This window comes from Mus caroli, chromosome 9, assembly GCF_900094665.2.
Source record: "Mus caroli chromosome 9, CAROLI_EIJ_v1.1, whole genome shotgun sequence".
NCBI classification, from domain to species: Eukaryota; Metazoa; Chordata; class Mammalia; order Rodentia; family Muridae; genus Mus; species Mus caroli.
In genome coordinates, this window is record NC_034578.1 from 50,189,287 (window position 1) to 50,211,100 (window position 21,814).

Sequence of the window (21,814 nt, forward strand, 5' to 3'; positions counted from 1 at the left end):
TGAAGTGGGGTAGCAAGGGGCTTCCATAGCTGCAGGCAGCCCCTTGGTTTTCTGAGGAATGGAATCAGCCTCTCCCAGCCTATGTGCTCCACCAACCTCTTTCTTCTGGGAGGGGAGGGGGCTTCGTGTTCTGGGGGCCCGGTGGAATTTTCCAACAGTCTTTAGTTAGCTGACCTCTTCATTAGGAGAGGAAGATCTGTGTGCTCCACTGAAGAGGGGGGCAGTGGGGGAGGGGAGGCCTCAGCAGGTGGCCTGTGGCAGTTAGGGTGAGCAGAGGGAAAAGAGCTATAGTTAGCAGCCTGCCTCCTTGGCTAGAGTCCTCATTTGGTACTTTGAAAGCACACTTACATGAAGTTTAAAAGAATTTTTAAAATGTAACCCATTTCTGTTATTGCCTTTCAATGATGCTTTGAACTCTCTCATCTATACAGGTTAGATTTCCACCTGAGATATACTATAAAATTTTTACTCACAGACATATTGAGGATCTGTGTGCTAATAGCCCTAGAGATTACACAAAGCTTCCAGCAAGATACACATCCCACAACAAAGATGATCCACCCCAAGTGGAGGACAACAGTGGCTGGTATCGCCGTGTAGAGAACAACAGCTGGAGGCCTGTTTCCTACAGAGTAAGAAGATGGAAAGCAGTCACCCTTATTTTATGTATTTAGAAATTCATCTTGTTTGAAAATTAATCTTGAATTTTAAAAATACTAATTATAATTCCAAACCACAGAACTGAAAAAAATGGCTTAACTTAGCTATTCTGGGGTTGTTCATGTAAGGATAACAATTTAACTTTTTATTTATTTTAATTAATTATTATTTTGTGTGTGTGTGTGTGTGTGTAAATGATGTGTGTGCAAGCAGGGGCAATTATGTGCTCCAGTGTTCATGCCGAGGTCAGAGGAGGAGTTGGTTGTAGGAGTTGGTTCTCTCCTTCCACTATGGGTCCCTGAGCTCAGTGAGAAGAGAGAGAGAGACAGAGAGAGAGCGAGAGAGAGTGAGTGAGAGAGAGAGAGAGAGAGAGAGAGAGAGAGAGAGAGAGAGAGAGAGATCGCAAAATGTCTGGATTATATAGGGAGACGGGCAGACCAGCACCTGGGTTAGAAAATTAAGAGTTAAGGGTAGGGACAGAGTAGGTCAGGTAGGGACTGAGGGATGCTGGAAGAACCTGGAAGCCAGGTCTGCTTTGGTATGTAAAGTACGCATCCCAGACCCTTGTCCTGGTCCAACCTTGTCCTGGGTTTGAAACCAAACAATCGGATTTGAAACTAGGCCATGTTTATTTACTCTCTGCTAACCATATACTAAAAACATAGATTATAAAATGCTGTATACTTAGATACCAAATGCTTAAATGTTTCAGGTGTTTAAAATGACCAAGGTGGGAATACACTCATTTAGTACTTTGTTGCATGTCTGTCAAGTGTTAGCCTAGTTCCAGACGCCAAGAACTGTAGTAAGAAGATCCACCCACAGCTCCTTCCCTCACAGAGGAAGTCTGTACCTAGAGATAGTCAAGTAGGCAGGACGCTTGAGTGCAGTGCGGTAAGTGATTAAACAGGCAAAGTGCAGGGAAACACAGCAAACACCGTCTAGTGTGAGAACTGGAGAAAACAAGTCTGTCTTCTCTTCTACCCCTTCCTCTCGTGCACATACCTATCAACCCATCAAAGTTCTTGTCCAGAGAGTTACCTTCACAATCAGTATTTTAACTCTGTATATGCTTACCCTTGCTCTGCCATAGTTTTGGATGCCACTTGAAAGCGGAGTGGTGGACAGCACAAAGGAAAGCGAATTTCATTTCTCTAAACTGAAGAGAAAGCAAGATCTGGAGAAGAAAAGGAAAATTAAAAAAATTGATTGGATGAGACAAATGTAAGTCGATGGATCAATCTTATTAAATATAATAATTAAATATGTGGTATTTTTTGAGGAAAACAAGCAGAATTGAGTAAGACTTACAGAGCAGTTGGTGGTCCAGACCGCACACATACACTGTGGTCCAGACCACAGAACTGAGAAATAGACCCCACACATACACTGTGAGCAGATTTTTTTTTTTAAACAAAGGGCATGGTTTATTCTCTGCTGCTGTGATAAGGCGGTCAGGCCACAGCAACTTAGAGGAGGAAGGATTTATTTTAGCTTGCAGGTTATATACAGTCCATCACTAAGGCAAATCATGGCCAGAAAGCCAGCATCAGCTGGTATTAGAAACCATGGAAGAATGCTGCGTGCTGGCTCATCCCTAGCTCAGGACTGCCTGCCCAGAGAACTGAGTGGACCAGGGCGTCTGGGTCTTCTTACATCAACTCACAGTCAAGACAACCCTCCACAGACACATCCATTGGCCAACCTGCTTTAGACAACTGCAGGTGATTAGGGCAGTGACTAGGGATTGTATTTAGAGAAGAGACTCTATTTTTTATTGGGAAATCAGCTTGCTTACATTTAAGGTTATTACCGGTAAGAATTTTCTTCTGACTTCTGTTATTTCCCAGTTGTTACAGGGCCATTGTTTCTCCCTATCTTGTTTATTTTGATGGTTGAGAGGCTTTTCAGTGATCAGAGTGTTGCTCTTTCTCTTTCACAGACTGGTGGGGGTTCTGTTTCTTTCCTGTCTCCTGGCGGTTGCTGTGCTTTCACGGGAGATGCAGGCCTTTGCTGAGCTTTTCCTGTAGGGCAGGTCTAGTGCTGAGGTGGGGAGTGCCCTCCACTCTCTCCTCTCTCAGTCTTTGTCTTACAGAACTTTGTTCATACTTCACCTCATGGCAATCCTCAAAAGCTTGACTTACAGGCACGAGCTATCACACCCGGCTTTCTGTGTATCCGATTCTATCAGAGCCCTTGGGCCTGGGTACCTGCACAGCTACATCTTTCCTCAGGTTAGACACATTTGATTGACAAACAAGGCTCAGTGTCTTTCCACTTTCTGTTGTCTTTTTTTTTTTTTTTGGTTTTTGGTTTTTGGTTTTTTCAAGACAGGGTTTCTCTGTGTAGCCCTGGCTGTCCTGGAACTCACTTTGTAGACTAGGCTGGCCTCGAACTCAGAAATCCGCCTGCCTCTGCCTCCCAAGTGCTGGGATTAAAGGCATGCGCCACCACCACCCAGCACTTTCTGTGGTCTTGTAGCAGTTCAAAATGTTATACCACTGCCATGTCTATCAGAGTTTTTCTTCATTTCCCTTGCCCCTTCCTATCTAAAATACTATAAAAGCTGCTTCTTTATGTTCATTTTTTTTTATCTTCTGGTTTAATGTGATGGTGAAGCTGTCAGTGTCCTATTTAATTCGAATTAGTGAAATCCTCTCTTGGGAGATTTTTTTTTGTGTGTGTGATGTATATCTGCTAAAAGTTTCATTTATAAATTTCCTCAGTTTCATTGAATTTTCTGTATGTATTCTCCTGTATCTCCCCGAGTTCCTTAGATTTGCTGAAACATTTCATAGGCATTTCATTAGGGTTTGTTGTTGTTGTTGTTTGGGGTTTGTTTGTTTGGTTGGTTTTTTTGTTTTTTGAGACAGGGTTTCTCTGTATAGCCCTGGCTGTCCTGGAACTCACTCTGTAGACCAGGCTGGCCTCGAACTCAGAAATCTACCTGCCTCTGCCTCCCAAGTGCTGGGATTAAAGACATGCACCACCACGCCTGGCTTATAGGCATTTCATTCGTACTGTTTTAAGTCCGTGGTTAGAGTTCTGTTCCCATGGAAGCTCACTGTCACTTTTTCTCCATACTTCTGTGTCTACCCCTGGGGGCTCAGTTGGGCTAACTTTGTAAACTGGCTCTTGGAGTTAAAAAGCCATCTCCCTGAACTTGTCTCTTTGAATGCTGGCCTGGCAAAGGACACTGGCTTTGTTCCCATTTGGCCACAGGTATAACCTCCCGCAGTGGCGTTGAAGGAGTGCATTTTCCTCTGCATGGCGTGGCGGGTGGAGGCATGGAGTCACATAGATGGCTATGTTTGTATGCTAGGTTCCCAGCACACTGACTGCTGTGGGTGCCAGGAATGAGGAGCGTAGTGGGATTGCTATTTCCTCAGGCACTGAGGGTGCCAAGCATCATTTAAGTCCTCTCACTGCAGACGAAGGTCTTCTCTAGGCATTTCTTGTAGCTTAGCCTAGTAATGATGACACAGTCTGGTGCTGCTGGGATATTTGTCTTCTCAGTGAATTTCTGTGTTCTGTGTTTTTAGTAGTCTCCCTAATGTCTCCCTCTTTGTGCTTGGAAGGAACAATGACCTAAAAGTAGTGCTTAAAATAGTATCAGGTGGGGGGTGGGGGGGTATGGGGGACTTTTGGGATAGCATTGGAAATGTAATTGAGGAAAATACGTAATAAAAAAAAAAAAGAAAAAAAATAGTATCAGGCAGACAGAAGGGGTTGTGCTGAGTAAATTTGAATGCTGTCTTCCCTCATTTTTACTACTTTCATGACCTTGAACAATTTTTTAACATCTCCAAGTCTCAGTTGTTTATATAAAAAGACAGAAAGAACCACCACAAATGGCTGACTTTTAAAAGAAAAACAAGAAAATGGTGTGCAGTGTATCTGACACGAAGATGTGGATAAACAGACCTCCTCTCCCTTCCTACCTGCCATCAGCCTCATGATCTTGTAGAGGTCACCCAACTCCTCCTGGATTTATTCCCTCACCTATAAAATGGGAGAGTTAGCTTAGTCTCTGGGATTCTTCTACTCATAACTTGATATAGATTTTTTTTTTTTGTATTTGAAACTTATGCCAGGTAATTAAGTGAAGTCTTTCTGGCTAGTGATTAAATTACTCCAAGGATGCCAGGCAGTGGTGGCACATGCCTTTAATCCCAGCACTTGGGAGGCAGAGGCAGGTGGATTTCTGAGTTCGAGGCCAGCCTGGTCTACAGGGTGAGTTCCAGGACAGCCAGGGGTATACGGAAAAACCCTGTCTCGAAAAACAAAAACAAAAACAAACAAACAAACAAACAGAATTACCCCAGGATTATTCTATTCTATCATGCTGGTATATAGAACAAAAACATAATTTATATAAACAACAACACTTATCAAATGTGTCTACTTTTTTTTTTTTATCACTTATTGCAATAAATGTGTGTTGCTTCTTTCCCTTGATTTAGGTACTACATGGGAAGCCTGGAGGCCAAGGCAACAGATAATGAGACTTTAGGTCTAATTCACAAAGCAACAAAAGGCCTAATCAAGAGCATTGAAGATGGTGGAGTGGACTCCGTAATGGAGTGGGAAGTAGATGAAGTGCTGAACTGGACAAACACACTCAACTTTGATGAGTAAGTACGGAGCGATTCTTAGGAGACAGAGCCCTGTATTTTTCTTTCTAAAATTTTCTGTTTATAGGATGAACCTTGGGATTACGAACATAGCCTTCAAAAATGGTATTATTTGTTTCAATAGAAAATGAAAACTGGTTTTGAGAAAAGAAAATTATAGTAAGGCAGAAGAATATACTTCAGCAGCTATGTCTAGCTAATTCTACTTTGTTTTACTTTGGGACTTAGAAACAAGGCTACTACTTAAGATTAATTATGTAAAGAATAGCTTCAATTTATATGACCTAGTCATTTTAGATATTAAAAAACTGTATCAGTAACATAAACAGCCATCAGAAGGTTATCACTAGAATTTTGTGCAGTGGAAATCAGGCTGTTCATCAAGTAAGTGCCAGTCAAAGGCACAGGGGGGACCACTTCAAATGACCAGCATGGCTAGTCAGTTGCCAACAAGGGTTGGCAAGAGTGCTGAGAGTGGAGCCTTCACACCTGGCTGGCAGGAGTGGTCGGTGGTGGCTCAGTCGCTTTGGAAAATGGCTGGTAATTTTGCTATATAATCCAGTAATTCCACTCCAAAGTGGGTATAAAGAAAAATGAAAATATATGTCCACACAAAAGCTAGCCTTAATGTTTACAGAAACCGTTTATAATGAGGAAAAAATTAGAAGCAACCCTGATGTCCATCCATTGATTAGGCAAGTTAAATGCAGTTATGTCCACATAATGTAGTTATTACTCAGCAGTAAAACATCAAAATACTGTTGTGTGCCACGATGTCAATAAAACTGTTAGACACCATGTATTAGTGGCTACCTGAGGCCGTGGAATTGGGGTTACAGAAGGTCATAGACAAGGGATGTTAAGGGTCTCCTTGGTGTGATGATGTTTGAAAGTTGATTGCGGTAGAGTGCACAATTCTGAATATACTCACCATCTCCAAACCATAGACGTCACATGAGTGGATTGCAGAGCAAACACATTTCAAAATGTTCAACATGAATTTAGCTACAACAAGCATTGTGGATAGTTCATTGGCAAAAAGAAAAATTATAAAGATGGTAAAGAAACGGGAGATGCTAACAGAGGGAGTTGCCGCTTGGGCAACACAGTAGAGCTGGCCCTGGTAGTGAAGGAACTGATATGAGAATGGGGAAAGCTGGCCCCGCCTCCTGCAGATGGCCTAGCTGGAGGAGGGACAGAGACCTCACCTTGTGGTGCAGATAAGGAAGAGCCAGCAGCTGACCAGATCAGCTACCACCAGGCCCAGATCCAGGGCTTTGAGTTGGCTCACCCCAAAATCTACATCTGTGAACTGCTGGAGCACATGAAAGGGCCAGTCCTGCTGATCCAAAGCTGCAAGATCTCATGGTATAGGGCAACAACAGGGTAAGGAAGAGTCTTGGTGGCAATCTAGTGTCTATGGTGTGGCAGAAGCTAAAGGCCTCTAATCAGACCAATGACTCATCGCAGTGAACATTTGCAAGTGAAGATGTGTGGACAGAGGGGTATACTGTGGGACACTGTGACACACTACAGCTTCCACGATGAGATGTTCTCTATGTTTTGGTGGTTTTCTCTGTTTGTTTGTTTGTTGTTTGTTTGTTTTCCTTTTCTTTTGATGGGGAGGGTGCAAAGGCAGATATGAAGGAATGAGGAGATGAGCGGGACTGGGGGGTGCATGATATGAAACTCACAAAGAATCAATAAAAAGTCGGGAAAAAAGAGGGAGATAAAGGGACAGGAAGAAGCAAAGTCAGTCATTGACAGAACACGAGAAAGAGACCTGAGGACCAAGGTGAAACTTCCCATTATTCAGAGATATCTTTGTCATTATGCCCTTGGAGACGCTGGTGTGGACAAACCTCTGTACGTAGTCTCTTCTGTTAGATTCTGTGTGTAGTAGAATGAAAACACATACTTTGAAATGGTGAGAGCAACCGAAGACCCACATTTTTAAATTAGATGTTTCCAAATTATGTACTTCTTTTACTTCATTCCGAGTAAGTAGAAAAAGAAGGCAACGATTTTAAATGGCCCCTGACAAGAAGAACTTGAAGGTGAGGGGGGTGAGGATTGGGAATGCGCTAGCAGTGCTCCTGACCACAGACACAAACCATCTGACGCAAGAGCAAGCTTTCAGCGACTTGGCCCTATGGCAGGAATGAGCAGCTGCTTCTGTTGGTGTTTATGGCTTCCAGTCTCCCTTACTGTTAACTTTGTGTATAGTTGGTTTAATGACACGCTGTGTGGGAAAACTTTGAAATATGGCGTTTCTCCCTACAGGAAAATTGTTAAATCAGGAATTTCTTGGAAAGGCTTAAAAAAAATCTGATGAATTTGTTTTAAAAATCAGAACATTGAGACTAGTGAAGGTGCCACCATTAAGCATGTGTTAACTAATTTATTATTTAGTAGTAAGTCAACTTAGTGCCCATATAATATGTTGCAGGTATATTGCAAGCTGGAGAGAAACTGCTACAAGCAACTCTTCAGCTAACTTAAAAGGTAGGCGACTATTTTTTTGTGCGTGAGTATTTTGCCTTCATTTTAATTGTGCCACCATGCATGACGTGCCTGTGGAGGCCAAAAGAGGACGCCAGATCCCCTGGAACTGGAGTTACAGTTATATGTACTGTTACAATGGTTGCTGCAAAGTGACCCAGGTCCTCTGGAAGAGCATCGAGTGCTCTTAACCACTGAGTCATCCTTCCAGTCCAAAGTAGGTGATTTTTAGCGATACTTTATGGAAAATCCGTATGAGTCGAAATGATACTCTTCTTATCTGCATATATGTCTGTAGCATTGAGTCTGGGCCACAGCACTGTGGATCTTGGCAGGTTACGCTTCGAGCCACCTGCCTAGGGAATCTTTGGATTCATAAATGAAAGGCACACACACACACACACACACACACACACACACATTAATTTTAAAATGCCTTGGCTCCCTCAAAGGCTAAGCACTCTTAAACCTTCTGCTGCTACTCCAGGCCCGATCAGGGAAGTGGCCAGTGGCCCAACTTCTTACATGCCTTGTTGACTTTATCTCCTGCAGTTCCTACATCCATCCACAACCCAGCACTTCATGGGGATCTCTCCCTCCTCCTCCCTCCTGAGTCCCACCCAGTCTCCCTTTGCATAGCCATTAGCAGCTGGCATCTTTATTGGTCCATCAAAACCCAATTGGGGACAAGGACCTTTGGCATTTGGACATGCAGATTCCCAATTGACTCAAAGCATTAGAACCAATCTCTAACATACATCCAAGAAGCTAATCTTTTACCATCAAGAGTGTGAGTGTACGAGGGTATGAATGACTGTCAGGTCGTATTCACCTTTACACATAGGACTATCATTTAAAATAGGTTGTCTATGTTATTTAAGGTTGAATAACTCTTTTTCTTATTTGTTTTTAAAAAAGATTTATTTATTATTATACATAGGTACACTGTAACTGACTTTAGACACACCAGAAGGTGTCAGACCTCATTACAGGTGGTTGTGAGCCACCAGATGGTTGCTAGGATTTGAACTCAGGACCTTAAGAAGAGCAGCCAGTGCTTTTACCCGCTGAGCCATCTCACCAGCCCTCTTATTTGTTTGTTTGTTTGTTTGTTTTGAGACAGAGTTTCTTTGTGTATCTCTGGCTGTCTTGAAACTCACTCTGTAGACCAAGCTGGCCTTGAACTCACAGAGATCTGCTTGCCTTTGCCTCCTGAGTGCTGGAATTAAAGGCATGCGACACCACCACCCAGCTGCATAACATTTTTTCAAGTAGCATAGCTCATGGTTTTGCTAATGATCTCCAGTGGGCAAACTTGATTTGGCAAAAAAGAATGCCTCCAAATGTTGGAAATGTTTAAGTTCAATGCCACTTGTGTCCTTCCAGTAACAACACACTTAAGACTATCATTATACCACAGAAATAACAATGATTCCAATATGTCTTAGAGTTTCTATGCTGTGAGAAATCACTAGGACAAAAAAAAAAAAAAAAAAAAAAAAAAAAAAAAAAAAAAAAACTTGGGAAGGAAAAGGCTTATTCACATGCCTACAGGCCAATCTTAAAGAGGCACTTCTCAGTTAGGAGTCACTCTTCCCATGTCTGTGTTTTTGTCAAGGCAGCGCAGTAAGGAAAGCCTGTGATGACCTGTGATCAGAGTGTGGCTTTGCTCCTTATAAGAGCAGCAGTCAGGCAGAGGTTACATTGTGGGGTTCTAGCTCTGCTCTTTACTAACTGTGTGCTCTTGGGCAAGCTAAATAGCTCAACTCCTTCCTTTGTAAAGCAAAAATAGCAACAGCATCTATACCTAGCTTGTGGGTTGTGGTGACACCTAAAGCCTAGGTTAGTGCTGGGCACTTACCAGAGCTCAGGATGCTGCCCAACACTCGTTACCCCCCAGTAGGAGCTCCCATTTTCATTAGCTCACTCACTCACTCACTCTCAGCTCGCTGATGCCACCCAGACTCACCACATGACTGCCTTTCGTGATTTCTGCAATGGCTTCCACGCTGACACTTCAAGTCCATTCTACATACAACAGATCATGTGAACTCTTTTTTTTTTTTTTTTAAGATTTATTTATTTATTTATTATATGTAAGTACACTGTAGCTGTCTTCAGACACTCCAGAAAAGGCAGTCAGATCTCGTTACGGATGGTTGTGAGCCACCATGTGGTTGCTGGGATTTGAACTCCGGACCTTCGGAAGAGCAGTCGGGTGCTCTTACCCACTGAGCCATCTCTCCAGCCCTCATGTGAACTCTTAACAACCACAGTGAAGAATAAACTGACTTGACTTTTCAAGCAAACATATGAAACAGGCTCCCTTACCTGCATCTTCTGAGAAAGATGGTAGAAAGATGTTATGACTTGCTCAAGGTTAGTCTATGTTAGGATTTAAACTGAAGCAGATTAAGAATCCACAGCTGAAACACTGCTGCAGTCGGATGCCTCGAATACAGAGCTTTTCACGTATGAACTCCGTTGACTAGCTGTACATACATGAACACATTATGCTTCCTACTCATACCCTTCATTTCTCAGACCCATGACGATTCCTCAAGCACACCAAGCAGTTTCTGCACTGGGGATTAACAGAGATTAACGCTGACCTCTAAGACTGACTGAACCAGTATGATGTGAGTAGCCCAACAATGGCTGTCTCACACCAGAGTCTGAGGATCCAGTGGTTGACATTCCATGGGGGCTGGGTACAACATCGGTTCTGAAAGCCTGAAGAGCTGCTAGTCTTCAGGACATGTTAGGAACCCGAAGAAGCTGGTTCTGGTATCAGTGAAAGGATGCAGCAACAGTGCAGATAAACCTGCCGTTAAAATGAAGGCGGGCAGGCAAAGCAAACTTCCTTTTCTACCATCTTTTATCTGGGATGCCACCAAATTCAGGTTAGGCCTTTCCACTTCAATTAATCAAGCAAATTCCTTACAGGAGTGCTTCCCTTTAAGTTCAGTCAAGTTGACAGCCAAGACTAACCATTACAATGGCCTCTATAGAACAATTTTTGGTAACAGTCTTTATAATAAAGGGCAGGGAGGCTAAAGCCTTGCTACAGTAATCTCAAAGAGTACACACATATGGTTCACTGGCAGATTAAAGAACAGAAATGGCAGGTACAAAAAAAGGAAACAACATAAATTACTAAGTTCTCAAGGGTTATGGTAGAGGGTATGCTCTTTCCAACTATCACCTTTATAAAAGGCTAGGTGAAAATTATTTTAAATAGTGAAGAAGGTAGCACTAGAATACACACTAACCATTCAAGAAGCCAGAGAAAGCCAGACACGTGGGAGGCAGGGGCAGGGCAGGCAGATCTCATAAGTTCAGCGTCAGCCTGATCAACATAGTTCCCAGGACAGCCAGGAACATACAGAGCCCGTCTCAAAACACAAAGCAAAAAGACAGGGCCTTTGTGCATAGGGGTATGGGGATATCCAGAGCCGATCCATAGAGGGAAATGGCCATAGTTAATTACAAAGCTCGGTTTCCAAAGAGTATGCACCACCCCATTTAATCCTCATACAACCAGGCAGGACCTAACTAGTGGGGAAGACCACTTGCTCTGCAAGCTTGAAGCACTGTGTAAGAAAGGTCAGGCGTGGTCTGTGGGTGCTTATAATCGCAGCATTAGGGAGAAGACACACGTGGGCCCCAGGAGCTCACTGGTCAGTCACCTGACCAGTGAAAGAGCCAGTCAGAGGAGTAAGGCACTGTGCTAGAGACGCTCACCTTATGTCACTCTGTGGCCTTTATGAGGGTATACACACACCATGAAGCAGGTTCTACTACTGTCTTTCATTTGACAGATGAAGACTTGGGCTTACAGAACATAAATGATTACCCCAAACTAGACAAGTAGTTATAAGTAGACCATACCTAGAACTCAGGCCCTGCAGAGACCTATGTAGAGAAAGACAGTGGTTAAAGTAGAACAGAGATAGGGCATTCCGTTTCTATAAAACCACAATAAGGACATGTGCTCAAAGTGTGGACAAAAGGACTATAGGGCAAGATTGTGTGTGTGTGTGTGTGTGTGTGTGTGTGTGTGTGTGTGTGTGTGTNGTGTGTGTGTGTGTGTGTGTGTGTGTGTGTGTGTGTGTGTGTGTGTAAGTTGAACAGGGTTTCTCTATGTAGTCCTGTCTGTCCTAGAACATGCTTCCTAGCAGGCTGGCCCCTAACTCAGAGATCCATCTGCCTCTGCCTCTAAGTGCTGGGACTGAAGGTATTCACCAGCACACCCAGCAGGGCATTGTTCTAACTGTCCATCATTTCTCTTTAGATGTCAACCTTCAGCGAATACAGAAAAGCCTGGAGAGCAACATCTATGGAGATGAGGCAAAGCAAGCAGGGGAGTCACTGTATGATGACTCTACTTACTATGAAAATGCTTACACACAACAGTTCACTAGATTAACACCCGACTCCATGTTCGGCATGTAACCAGAAAGGATTCCCTTCTCTGAGCAATGGACCTACCTTCAAGCCCACTTTCCAGCGAAAGCCAAGAAACTACTTATTCTGACTACAATGACATGTGTATTGTCTTACTTTTAGTTAAGGGATACTGAAGAAATACTGCCCTGGACAGTGTACAGTTCCTCCTGGTATTCTGATAAACTGTAGTTGTTTGACAGTTATACTTAAAATAAAGATACTTTTTTTGGCATTAAGAACCTTCAAATACAGTTTTGCTTGCGGGGCAGTTGTTCAGTGCAGGGCTCAATCACCGAACACTCCATCTCCAAACGGCTCTCACTTACTTGTCTTACTGAAGTATCCACTGATTTTTCTTTTCTTTTTAATTCTGCACAGGTAACAATTTACACATTTATGGAGAATGGTGTATACAACATGTACCGACGGAGTCAGGGTGGCTGATGTCTCTCCACTTGGTTTAGTTTGGCACCTTTGGGTGTGTAGTGCCACAGTGCATGTAGAGTGCACGGACGTCTTTGGTACCCTGACTTCCTTTGGAGATACACTCAGAAGTGACGCTGCTGAACCACACAGCAGATTCACTTTCCCCTCATATCAACACACACATTTTGTTTGGTTTTTGATAATGTGCATTGTTTATAGCATGACAGCATCTTGTGGTTTTGATGGTTTAACATTTTTTAAAGTTTTTAAAAATGTGTTCTTGATATTGACTCTTTAGATTAATAGATGGCAAGTATCTTTACCTAAAACCTGTTAGTGCTCTCTGTTCTTATAGTTTTGTTGCTCCGAGTGAGCATTTCGGTTGGTATGATTCCCAACCTGCCACTTTTGTGTTTTCTGTGCATTAAGGGTGCATCAAGAAAGTCTTTACTCCCACTAGCGTCTTATGTTTCCTGTGTTTCTGTAACAGTTCTGTATCTTACCTCTAGGTCTTGACATGTTTGAGTTGACTTTTGGTATAGGGTGAGACACAGGGAATCAACTTTTAATCTTCTGCATTAAAATATAGTTTATCAGCACCAATGGAAATAAGGAAATGGTGCCTAGGTCAACATAACATTTTTTTCGAACATCAGTGTAGAATTAGCTTAGTGAGGTATATAGCTTTATCTCTGGGGCCATAAAATTTTCATTATTGTAACTCAAACATGTCTTGCAATCCTTTCAAGTGTTTTGTTGTTAGCTACTGGCAAGTTGGTTTTCTATATGAATTTTGTGATTTTATAGTTCTCTAAAGGATGTTCCTCAGATTTTTAAAAAGGATTGGTCAGTCTACAAACATCTTTGTCTGGTATGGGAAGTCTTTCCATCTTGGGATTTCTCCAGTGACTTTGATCAGCGCTTTGTAATTTCCGCAGTAGAGGTCTTTCCGAACCTCAGCTGAATTTACTCCAAGGTATTTTATTTGTAACTACTGTGAATGGATTTGCCTTTACAGCTGCCTTTACGAAGGTTTGTTAGAAGCAGGATAAAACTGAGCTTGCATGTAGTCATTTTTGGCTTGACCTACCTGGACCTAAGATCTCATTGCAAACTTGTGAGCTCTAAAATAAGAAGCTTAAGAACAAAGCAAGACATCCCCATTCTCAGCAAGGAAGACTAGTGCTTACCATAAAGGGACAGACACGTCCTAATGCAGGTAACAGTGACTTAAATATTTCTCACCAATACAGCATCCTCTTCTAGAAAAAGAAATATATGCATGCATGTATATATATGTATGTGCATATATCTGAATACTATTTGTTCATAAAAAGAATAAAATCATGCCACCCATCATCTGTGGCAAAATAGATCTGAAGGGTATCGTGTTAAGCAAAATAAAAGCCAGACATAGCAAAGTTAATATTTCATGCTGTCTGTCACATGGAAACAAAAGACCTGAGAGTACAAAAGCAACCGTGAGTTATGAAAGAAGGCATGGGGTTGCAGGGAGGAGGACACCTCCCAGAGGGGAACAGAGGGCAGACATGGTCAATAAGTTTACATATATGCACATGCCTTAATATATATCAATATATTACATATATCAATATGCCTTAATAATTAGAATAAAAAGAAAATTAAGCTCTGAGTGATATTGCATTGGGTTAGCTATAGAAAACAACATTCTGTATATTTCCAAAAGCGCGATAAAAAGGGCTGTGGAGACTTTTACCATAAACAAACTATATACACTTGGGGCTGGAGAAACGGCATAGTGGTTAAAAGTGCTGACTGCTCTTCCAGAAGACCAAGGTTCGATTCCCAGCACTAACACGATGGCTCACTCCTATCTAACTCCATCTCTAGGGAATGTAACCCCACCTTCTGGCATGCAAGTGGTACACAGACATAAATGCAGGCAAAACACATATACACATCAAACACAACCTCAGAAAACCCTTGAGGAGAAATGCTCTGATTTGAACATTACACCACTTACACACTTCAATGTATTCCATTAATATGAGTACATTTTTAGGCTTTTAAAGAATTAAAAAGAAAAAGAAAAAAACTCTCACAAAGCATACAATATCTCATTTCATATGCTTATTAGGAAGAAAGTTGAATCATCTCTTTTTTTTTGAATTACTGGGATTGATGGTATATACTGTCAATCTCAAGAAATTATACATTGTGGGGAATAAAAGGTGAGTTAACAACAACAACGCCAAAACCAAGAGGACCAGCCACTCCATTCTGGTTTTATACTTAAAAGTATTAGGGACCGAGTTTAAAGAGATGCCTATATCCCCATGTGTGTTATGATGGCACATTATTGCTGGGACAATACCTGAGGTAAATAACTCGTAGGACTCCGTTGGGTTCTATGGTGAGACAGTATCATGCCACGGACATAAAGCAGCACCAGGGTTCCATTTTATGAATTCAAAGAGCATAACCCATGCCCTCCCCTAACCCCCCTGCACTGGCCCACCTCCTAAAGATGGCTCTACCTCTCACATGTTGGAAGTGTATGGATGACTTAATCTTAGAAAACCTAACAGTGTGAGCAGGATTGTAACACGCTCAGAAAAACGGTCATCTTCAGTAAGAACGGCGATGGTTCACTCACCACAGAACGTCACAGTATTCCAGGTATGAGAAGGAATTTCTTTAACAACAACAACAAAAAAGTAAACCCCTGCAGGAAAAGGGAAAAACACTGGCACCTGAGCACTAGCCATCAGCCACAGGACTGTTCGAACATGACTGCTTCTGTACTGCACCAAGCTGAGGATGCGGCCACGAGAGTAAAGGAAGAGAAAGGAACAAAGTAGCATTAAATCTGGGAGGAAAAATGTTTATAGCATATAGGATCGCCTAAAACAGTGGTTCTCAACCTGTGGGTTGCGACCCTTTCACAGGTCGCCTGAGACCACTGCAAAACACGGGTAATTTACACGGTGACTCCTAACAGTAGCAAGATTACAGTTCTGAAGTAGGAACAAAAGTAATGTTATGGTTGGGGTTCACCACCACATGAGGAACTGTATTAAAAAGTCACGGCGTTAGGAAGGCTGAGAACCACTGCTCCCAATGAACCCATGCATGTTTCTAGAAAGAATAAGACTTTATCTCTCTGTTTACTGTATGAAACGTCAGTGGCGAGTAACACATTTCAAATACTAAGAAAAGTCTGAAGAGAGAGCCTATGAAAACTATGACGGTGCTTAGGAAGAAATGTAATTAAGTATGCCTGATCCCCTCAGTAAGAACTGTAAGAATGGAACATTTTGGAAGGTCTAGGAATGAAGGGAAGTCCTCAGAGGAGCTCTAACCATCAGTGAAACAGTGATGACCAGGAGAGACTGGTGACAGAGCAGATTAGCAATAATAGCAGGTAGCCAGGAGAGGAACAGAAACACTGTGAAACACTCAGCCGTCGTCGTGACTACTCAGCAGAAGGAAACCACACCAAAAACCAAACCAACCAAACAAACATGTAAAGAAATGTGTTGCGTCCCTAGTTGTTACAGCTGTTTTGTACCTAACAAGAAAAGATTTTTTTTTTTTTTTAGTTTAAAAATATATACAAGGCAAAAATCACCTGGTTTAGAACTTCTGCTTTTGAACAATGCACTACTAACTACACACTCTTACTCCCACTATACATAAAACCACACATCCTGTTAGAGCAAAGTTGGGGTTTTACTCCAAGGAATAATTTTCATTATATGAGATCTTTACCAGTTCCGAACCCAATCTTTCTGGAAACTTTGACTACAGTGTATACAAAACTCATTTTGCTTAGAAGCTGCACAGAGGAACATGAAACTCTCAAAAGGAAGGAATTTATTTTAAAACATGATAAAATGAAATACCACATTTAGGATATTAGGATCTTTAAGTTTTTTAGATTTGAGAAAAATCAACTAGATTATAAGTGAAAGAACAGTGTTCATTTGCCTTCCTATTACAAGGTAATTAAGAAAATTGCCAGACTCACAGCCTGGAATGTAATGTCCTGGACCGCCTGCTGATTCCACTGCAGCAGCCACCCGCCTCTTTTCCTGGACTCTGAGCTCACTGTTGTCTTCCTAGGAACTAGCCCCATGCCTGGCACACACAATACTCAGGTATTTCATAAAATGGACATACGATTGTATAGTCGGCATAGACTTCCACAGTTCTTTATTTAAAACAAACTGATAATTCAGGAAACAGCATAACTGAAAAACATTTAGTAGCACCAAACAAATCTACATAACATACATAATTTTACTAAGGTGCAACTAAAATATTTGATATGGCACATTTTCTATTTCATACTGACCTTCTACTTAAAAAAAAAAGACAGTTTTTATAAACCTTAAGGTGCTCTAAGTTCCTTTTTGCGTTTATTCCTTTTATCACATCTAGAGTTGAGATGGATTTCTAGGGGCACACCCTTTTTTCTCTGTTTTAATTGAACGCTATGATGACCTTAGCCTTAGGACCTGACTGGGGACCATTTGAGAGGTACAGCAGCATAGGGCTGGAAGAGGAGTGCTGCCTCCTTTACTGCAGACAGACAGACACGCTGCCTCCTCCTTTTCTAGCAGCTTCTGTGAGGAACATGTGCAACGTCTTCTGTCCTCAGGCAAGTAACTTATCTCCAGATAGTCTGTGACACAGTCAGGAATATTACAAACTTTTGTTGTAAGAATCAGAGGTGCTGCTGATAGACATGTCAGGTACTCAGCATAAAGAAAATACCTGATTTTTAGTAACCTATAAATCTAGCTATCACTCATGGGCTCCTGGTAACAGCCCATCTTACTCAAGCCTGTTGGAAAGATTTTCTAACTTAGTCCTTTTCACCTTTCAAGTAGCAGCTTCTGGGTTTATCTGAAAATTTTTGATATAGATTTATCAAAGCCACCGAAGAAGTCTGAATATATTCTGTTAACGGAATGCTATTCAAGGGTGAAGAGTAGATCAACTATTCCAACCTCTTCAGTGGATTAACTACAAAAACAAATTACAAATTCATTTAGCTAGACATCATTAGCTAATTATCTTCCTCCATCCATGAAGACATCAACACTTGCTTACAGACATTCTAGGTTCATTACATCCACCTGATTTACTGCAGTCAAGCAGATACCAAATATCCATTTAACAATACTTACAAAATACACAAGAAAGCTGAAATGCAGAATAGTTTCATAGCAGTTTACAGAAACCAAAAGAGTAGTTTGGCTTTGTATATACATATAATATATGTGTTAACAACACAAATTACACAAACACACACACACACACACACACACACACACACACGCACGCGCACACACAGACACACACGCACGCGCACACGCACGCGCACACGTGGTATCAGGCTTGCAAACAGCAAGGGAGAAGCATTAAACGCACCCCTTTACCCTGCCACCACGGTGAGACACAGGTTTAGCTTTCATTTTAAGGGGTATCAATACAACACTATGCCCATTAGCATACAGATTAGAGAGAACAGGTCTACTGCGGCCCGAAAGACTCTGCTGCCCTTGGGAATCTACACCTACTCCTGAGATCTAAAGCTCTGGAGCCAAGAAATGTCAGTAAAATCCCTGAGGATGAAACAGAAGCAAACTATCTAGAAGAACCCCTCTTAACCCAAGCCACTCTGGATTCCCACACACTGTGTGCTTGTGTGTACAAGTGAGCACACCTTTCAAAATGACAAAATGACCAATTAGCCCCCCAGACAAGAATCAACAATACAACCGGCCACCCAGCACTTGCCTTAACAAGACTATCAGAGAGATCCCAATGTGGTGTTTAAGATGGGTAGTGACAGACCAGGACTTGGAACGTTAATAAAGCGGAATATGGTGGTGCACACCTTTAACACCGACCTTCCTTCCGCACCTTGGGAGGCCCCAGGAGGTGGATCTGTTAGTTCCAGGGCACATAGCTGAAACTATGCAATCTACTTTTCCCTTTGTAAAAAAGTTGTTTACTTTATTGTTGTGAGTGTGTGTATGTGTGCTGAGAGTTGCTTTCAGTTTTAGACATTTCCAGGTTGGGAAGCATTCATGCAGACAGCGAGCTAAGACTAGCTATGTGCCTAATATAATGTGCAAGTCTAAAATGTGCCCAATATGTCAGAAAGTTTTCAACATGAAAATGTGTCATGTTTTGGACTTTAGAATTAAGGAGGTGCAACCTATACTGCTTGCTTTCAACATGCTCCATTTTTTTTTTCTCTTGAATCTGCAATTCTGGTCTGAATATGGGGCCTCCTACAGGTTAGGCACATGTTCTCCCACTGAGCCACACTCCAGCCCTACATTCATTCTAATGAGGGATTCCCATGATATAGTGATAGTTATAATTTTAAAGAGTCCCTTTTGAAAAGTATTATTGAGTACTTCATTACTTAATGTGTGTGACATGCTCACACACACAGATTCTGGAAAACATGCTTTAATTAAAGGTTGTTTTAGAGCAGAAGTTACGAACTTGTCTTCATGTACACCAGCATAAAGCTCACTCTGCTGCCCCCAGTATTTGCAGTTCAGTGTGTATGCGGCAATCTCACTGCAGTAGCACAAGCATGACCTAACAGTCAGCACGTATCCTACGAGTGGATCTTGACTGACCATTACCTCTAACAGAAGAGAGCAGAAATACTAATATTTGGGTGGTAATCAGTCAAGTAGAAAATTGGATCAAAAGCAGTTATTCACTTAAGTAATTCCCGTCCAAATATGGTGGGTGAGATGTCATTTCTGAAGTTCGAGTTTAAGGGTGAGGGTCACACCCAAGCTTTCCATCCTGGGAAGAGTCGGCTGAGATTTTTGGGATCCATGGCCTGCTGGATAAGCAAGTTCACCTGTCCACCCACACTGAGCACAGTGCCTTCCTCCACGCCTTTCAGTTTCTCTTGCAACCTCATCAAGACACGCTCAGCTACTTTGTTGAAACTCTGGTCAGTATCACTGATGACAAAAGAACACAAAGGTTACAATGAGGTGCCACCATTGAGGGCCTGGGAACAAGAAAATCTAAGTAACAACAGGTCCTTCCTGAAATATCCCACCCACCTAAGACTTTGTTTGCATTCTTGATCATCTGCATTGGGGGTGGAATGGAGGTCGGACTCATCTTCTGGCCTCTGCTGTAGATACAGAGCTTTTAAAGGATTCATAGTCCAATCAAAGAGCGGATCATACAAAAGGACCTAAATAGGAAAAACAAAACAGCATGCCTTTTAATTATGTAGTTAAAAACAAAGTAACCACATCATGAAGTAATACTAGTCACAACCAACAGTGAACAGGAAACTGTCTGAAGGAAAAACAACTGGCTGTCAGAAATTTGAACTGATTTACTGAAGGCAACACAGAATTCTGTGTGGCTGGTAGGTGGGGTGGGGGTGGGGATGGTTCTAAAGTGATACAGGCATCATAGGTGGAGACAGAAATAATTTCTCAGTTGCAGTCCCCTCACTCAGACCACTGCAGCAGACTGTTTATTGAGTCATCTAAAGGACACAGCTCGGCTCTTGTTATCACGGACTTAATAGTGCCAGTGAGATATGAATGGCTCTTAACCGTGCTTGCACAGGAAGAGCCATCTACAAAACACAGGGTCCTGCTGCATCCCTAGGAATCTGGTGTGAACACAGTTAACACCTACTCTTTAGAAACAGTGCAGATGACACTTGTGCGCAGCCAGTCAAGCCTGCACTCTACTTCCTGCATGTATTTCCCTGTGCAGGAAACAGCTGAGTTCTTATCTCACACACCCTTACCAGGTTGCAGATGACTGCCAGCACCACACAATTCTCACTGGGGAAGAATTAATGTTGCAAGCATTGAAGACTTTCTTCCCTCTCTGTCCTGGGTCAAGCTGAAACGACGAACTGGATTTAAACCTGTAGAACACTCTGCAGGCCACAGCTCCATTCAGGTGAGTTGTCCCAAAGCAACTAGGCACGGCAGGAGCCTCAGCAGCAAATCTCCCTCTTCAGTTACGCTTGCCACTAACAAGACTGACACTCTGATTTCTATCTAAACTAGCTCTGAGATTTGTAGGGAAAATGATACTTATTACTGATTTTTCTTCACGGAAACCAATCTCAAACTAATCTCAAACTATCCAAGAGGCATACAGACATATCTATATGTGTACGCACATAATCGCGTGCGCGCGTGCGTGCGTGCGTGCGTGTGTGTGTGTGTGTGTGTGTGTGTGTGTGTGTGTGTGTGTGTGTGTATGTGTGAGTGTCTGGAAACCAGAGGTTAATGCCAGGTACTTTCTTCAACCACCTTTCTTCTTTATTTTTTGAGACAGTGTCTATCATTGAATGGAAACTCACTGATTTGGCTAGACTTGCTGGCCAAGAGTCCCAGAGGCTGTCCCAGCTCCGCAGTACTGGGACTGTAAGCATGCACCACTAGGCCAGGTTTTGACATGGTTTCTGGGGATCCAAACTCAGGCCCTCATGCTGGTGGGACAAGCACTTTGCCAGCTGAGTCATCTTCAGGCCCACATGGGATGTCTAAGATGCCAAAGTGCTCATTAATTTCATAAAGATTGGAGATTGCTTAACAATGTATGATATTCTAAGAAACATGAGGGGACTAGAGCCGTTTCCAACCCCAGGCTCTGTGCTGTATGAAGGTGCTCACTGTGCCCCTTCTGCTGCTGCCCGAGACCCACTCTACATGAAATACAGCAATGCTCTTCAGATGAGTGACTCTCTATGAGCAGGCCGATGGCAAAGGAATGCAGATGCCCTGTGCACGCTTTACCTCTACGATGGTCAGCAGGGTTTCCTGAGAACTACGCATAACTTCCATCGTTTTTTCACAGCACCTGCGAGGGGAAACATTACAGTTATGGATTCTGTAGACGCTGGTATTTCAGCCCTTCTTTGCCTATATGCACTTAGGAATACATACTTAGAGGATTCTTGCTAGCAGTTCCCCATATTATATTCCAAAGAGCAGGACAGCTAAGACAACATTTAAGAGATGCTCCAGAAATTGATACAAATATATGCAGATGCACATGTGTGTGTGTGTGTGTGTGTGTGTGTGTGTCTCCTAAGCTCAGCACTTACAAGGAAGACAGGACTCCTATGAACT

The 21,814-nt window shown here is 42.4% G+C and overlaps 2 protein-coding genes across 3 annotated transcripts in view; one reads left to right on the top strand and one right to left on the bottom strand.

Annotated features, from left to right (window-relative positions):
- The window catches only part of C9H11orf65 (chromosome 9 C11orf65 homolog), a 28,634-nt gene extending 16,161 nt beyond the window's left edge, over positions 1 to 12,473 (top strand). The window contains exons 5-9 of one of the 2 annotated variants that reach the window (XM_021172722.1): positions 432 to 632; positions 1,754 to 1,884; positions 5,124 to 5,294; positions 7,744 to 7,799; positions 12,091 to 12,473. In XM_021172722.1, the coding sequence (XP_021028381.1) occupies positions 432 to 632; positions 1,754 to 1,884; positions 5,124 to 5,294; positions 7,744 to 7,799; positions 12,091 to 12,251 (720 nt within the window). In that variant the 3' untranslated portion in view covers positions 12,252 to 12,473. The remainder of the gene's footprint in view (positions 1 to 431; positions 633 to 1,753; positions 1,885 to 5,123; positions 5,295 to 7,743; positions 7,800 to 12,090) is intronic. The other variant, XM_021172723.2, reaches the window with a different exon arrangement.
- Positions 12,474 to 16,842: 4,369 nt separating this feature from the next.
- Atm (ATM serine/threonine kinase) overlaps positions 16,843 to 21,814 on the bottom strand; it is a 114,173-nt gene continuing 109,201 nt past the window's right edge. Inside the window, exons 61-63 of the mRNA XM_021171910.2 lie at positions 21,479 to 21,542; positions 19,766 to 19,902; positions 16,843 to 19,660 (exon numbers count right to left, since the gene is read on the bottom strand). Of these exons, the coding sequence (XP_021027569.1) occupies positions 19,477 to 19,660; positions 19,766 to 19,902; positions 21,479 to 21,542 (385 nt within the window). The 3' untranslated portion in view covers positions 16,843 to 19,476. The remainder of the gene's footprint in view (positions 19,661 to 19,765; positions 19,903 to 21,478; positions 21,543 to 21,814) is intronic.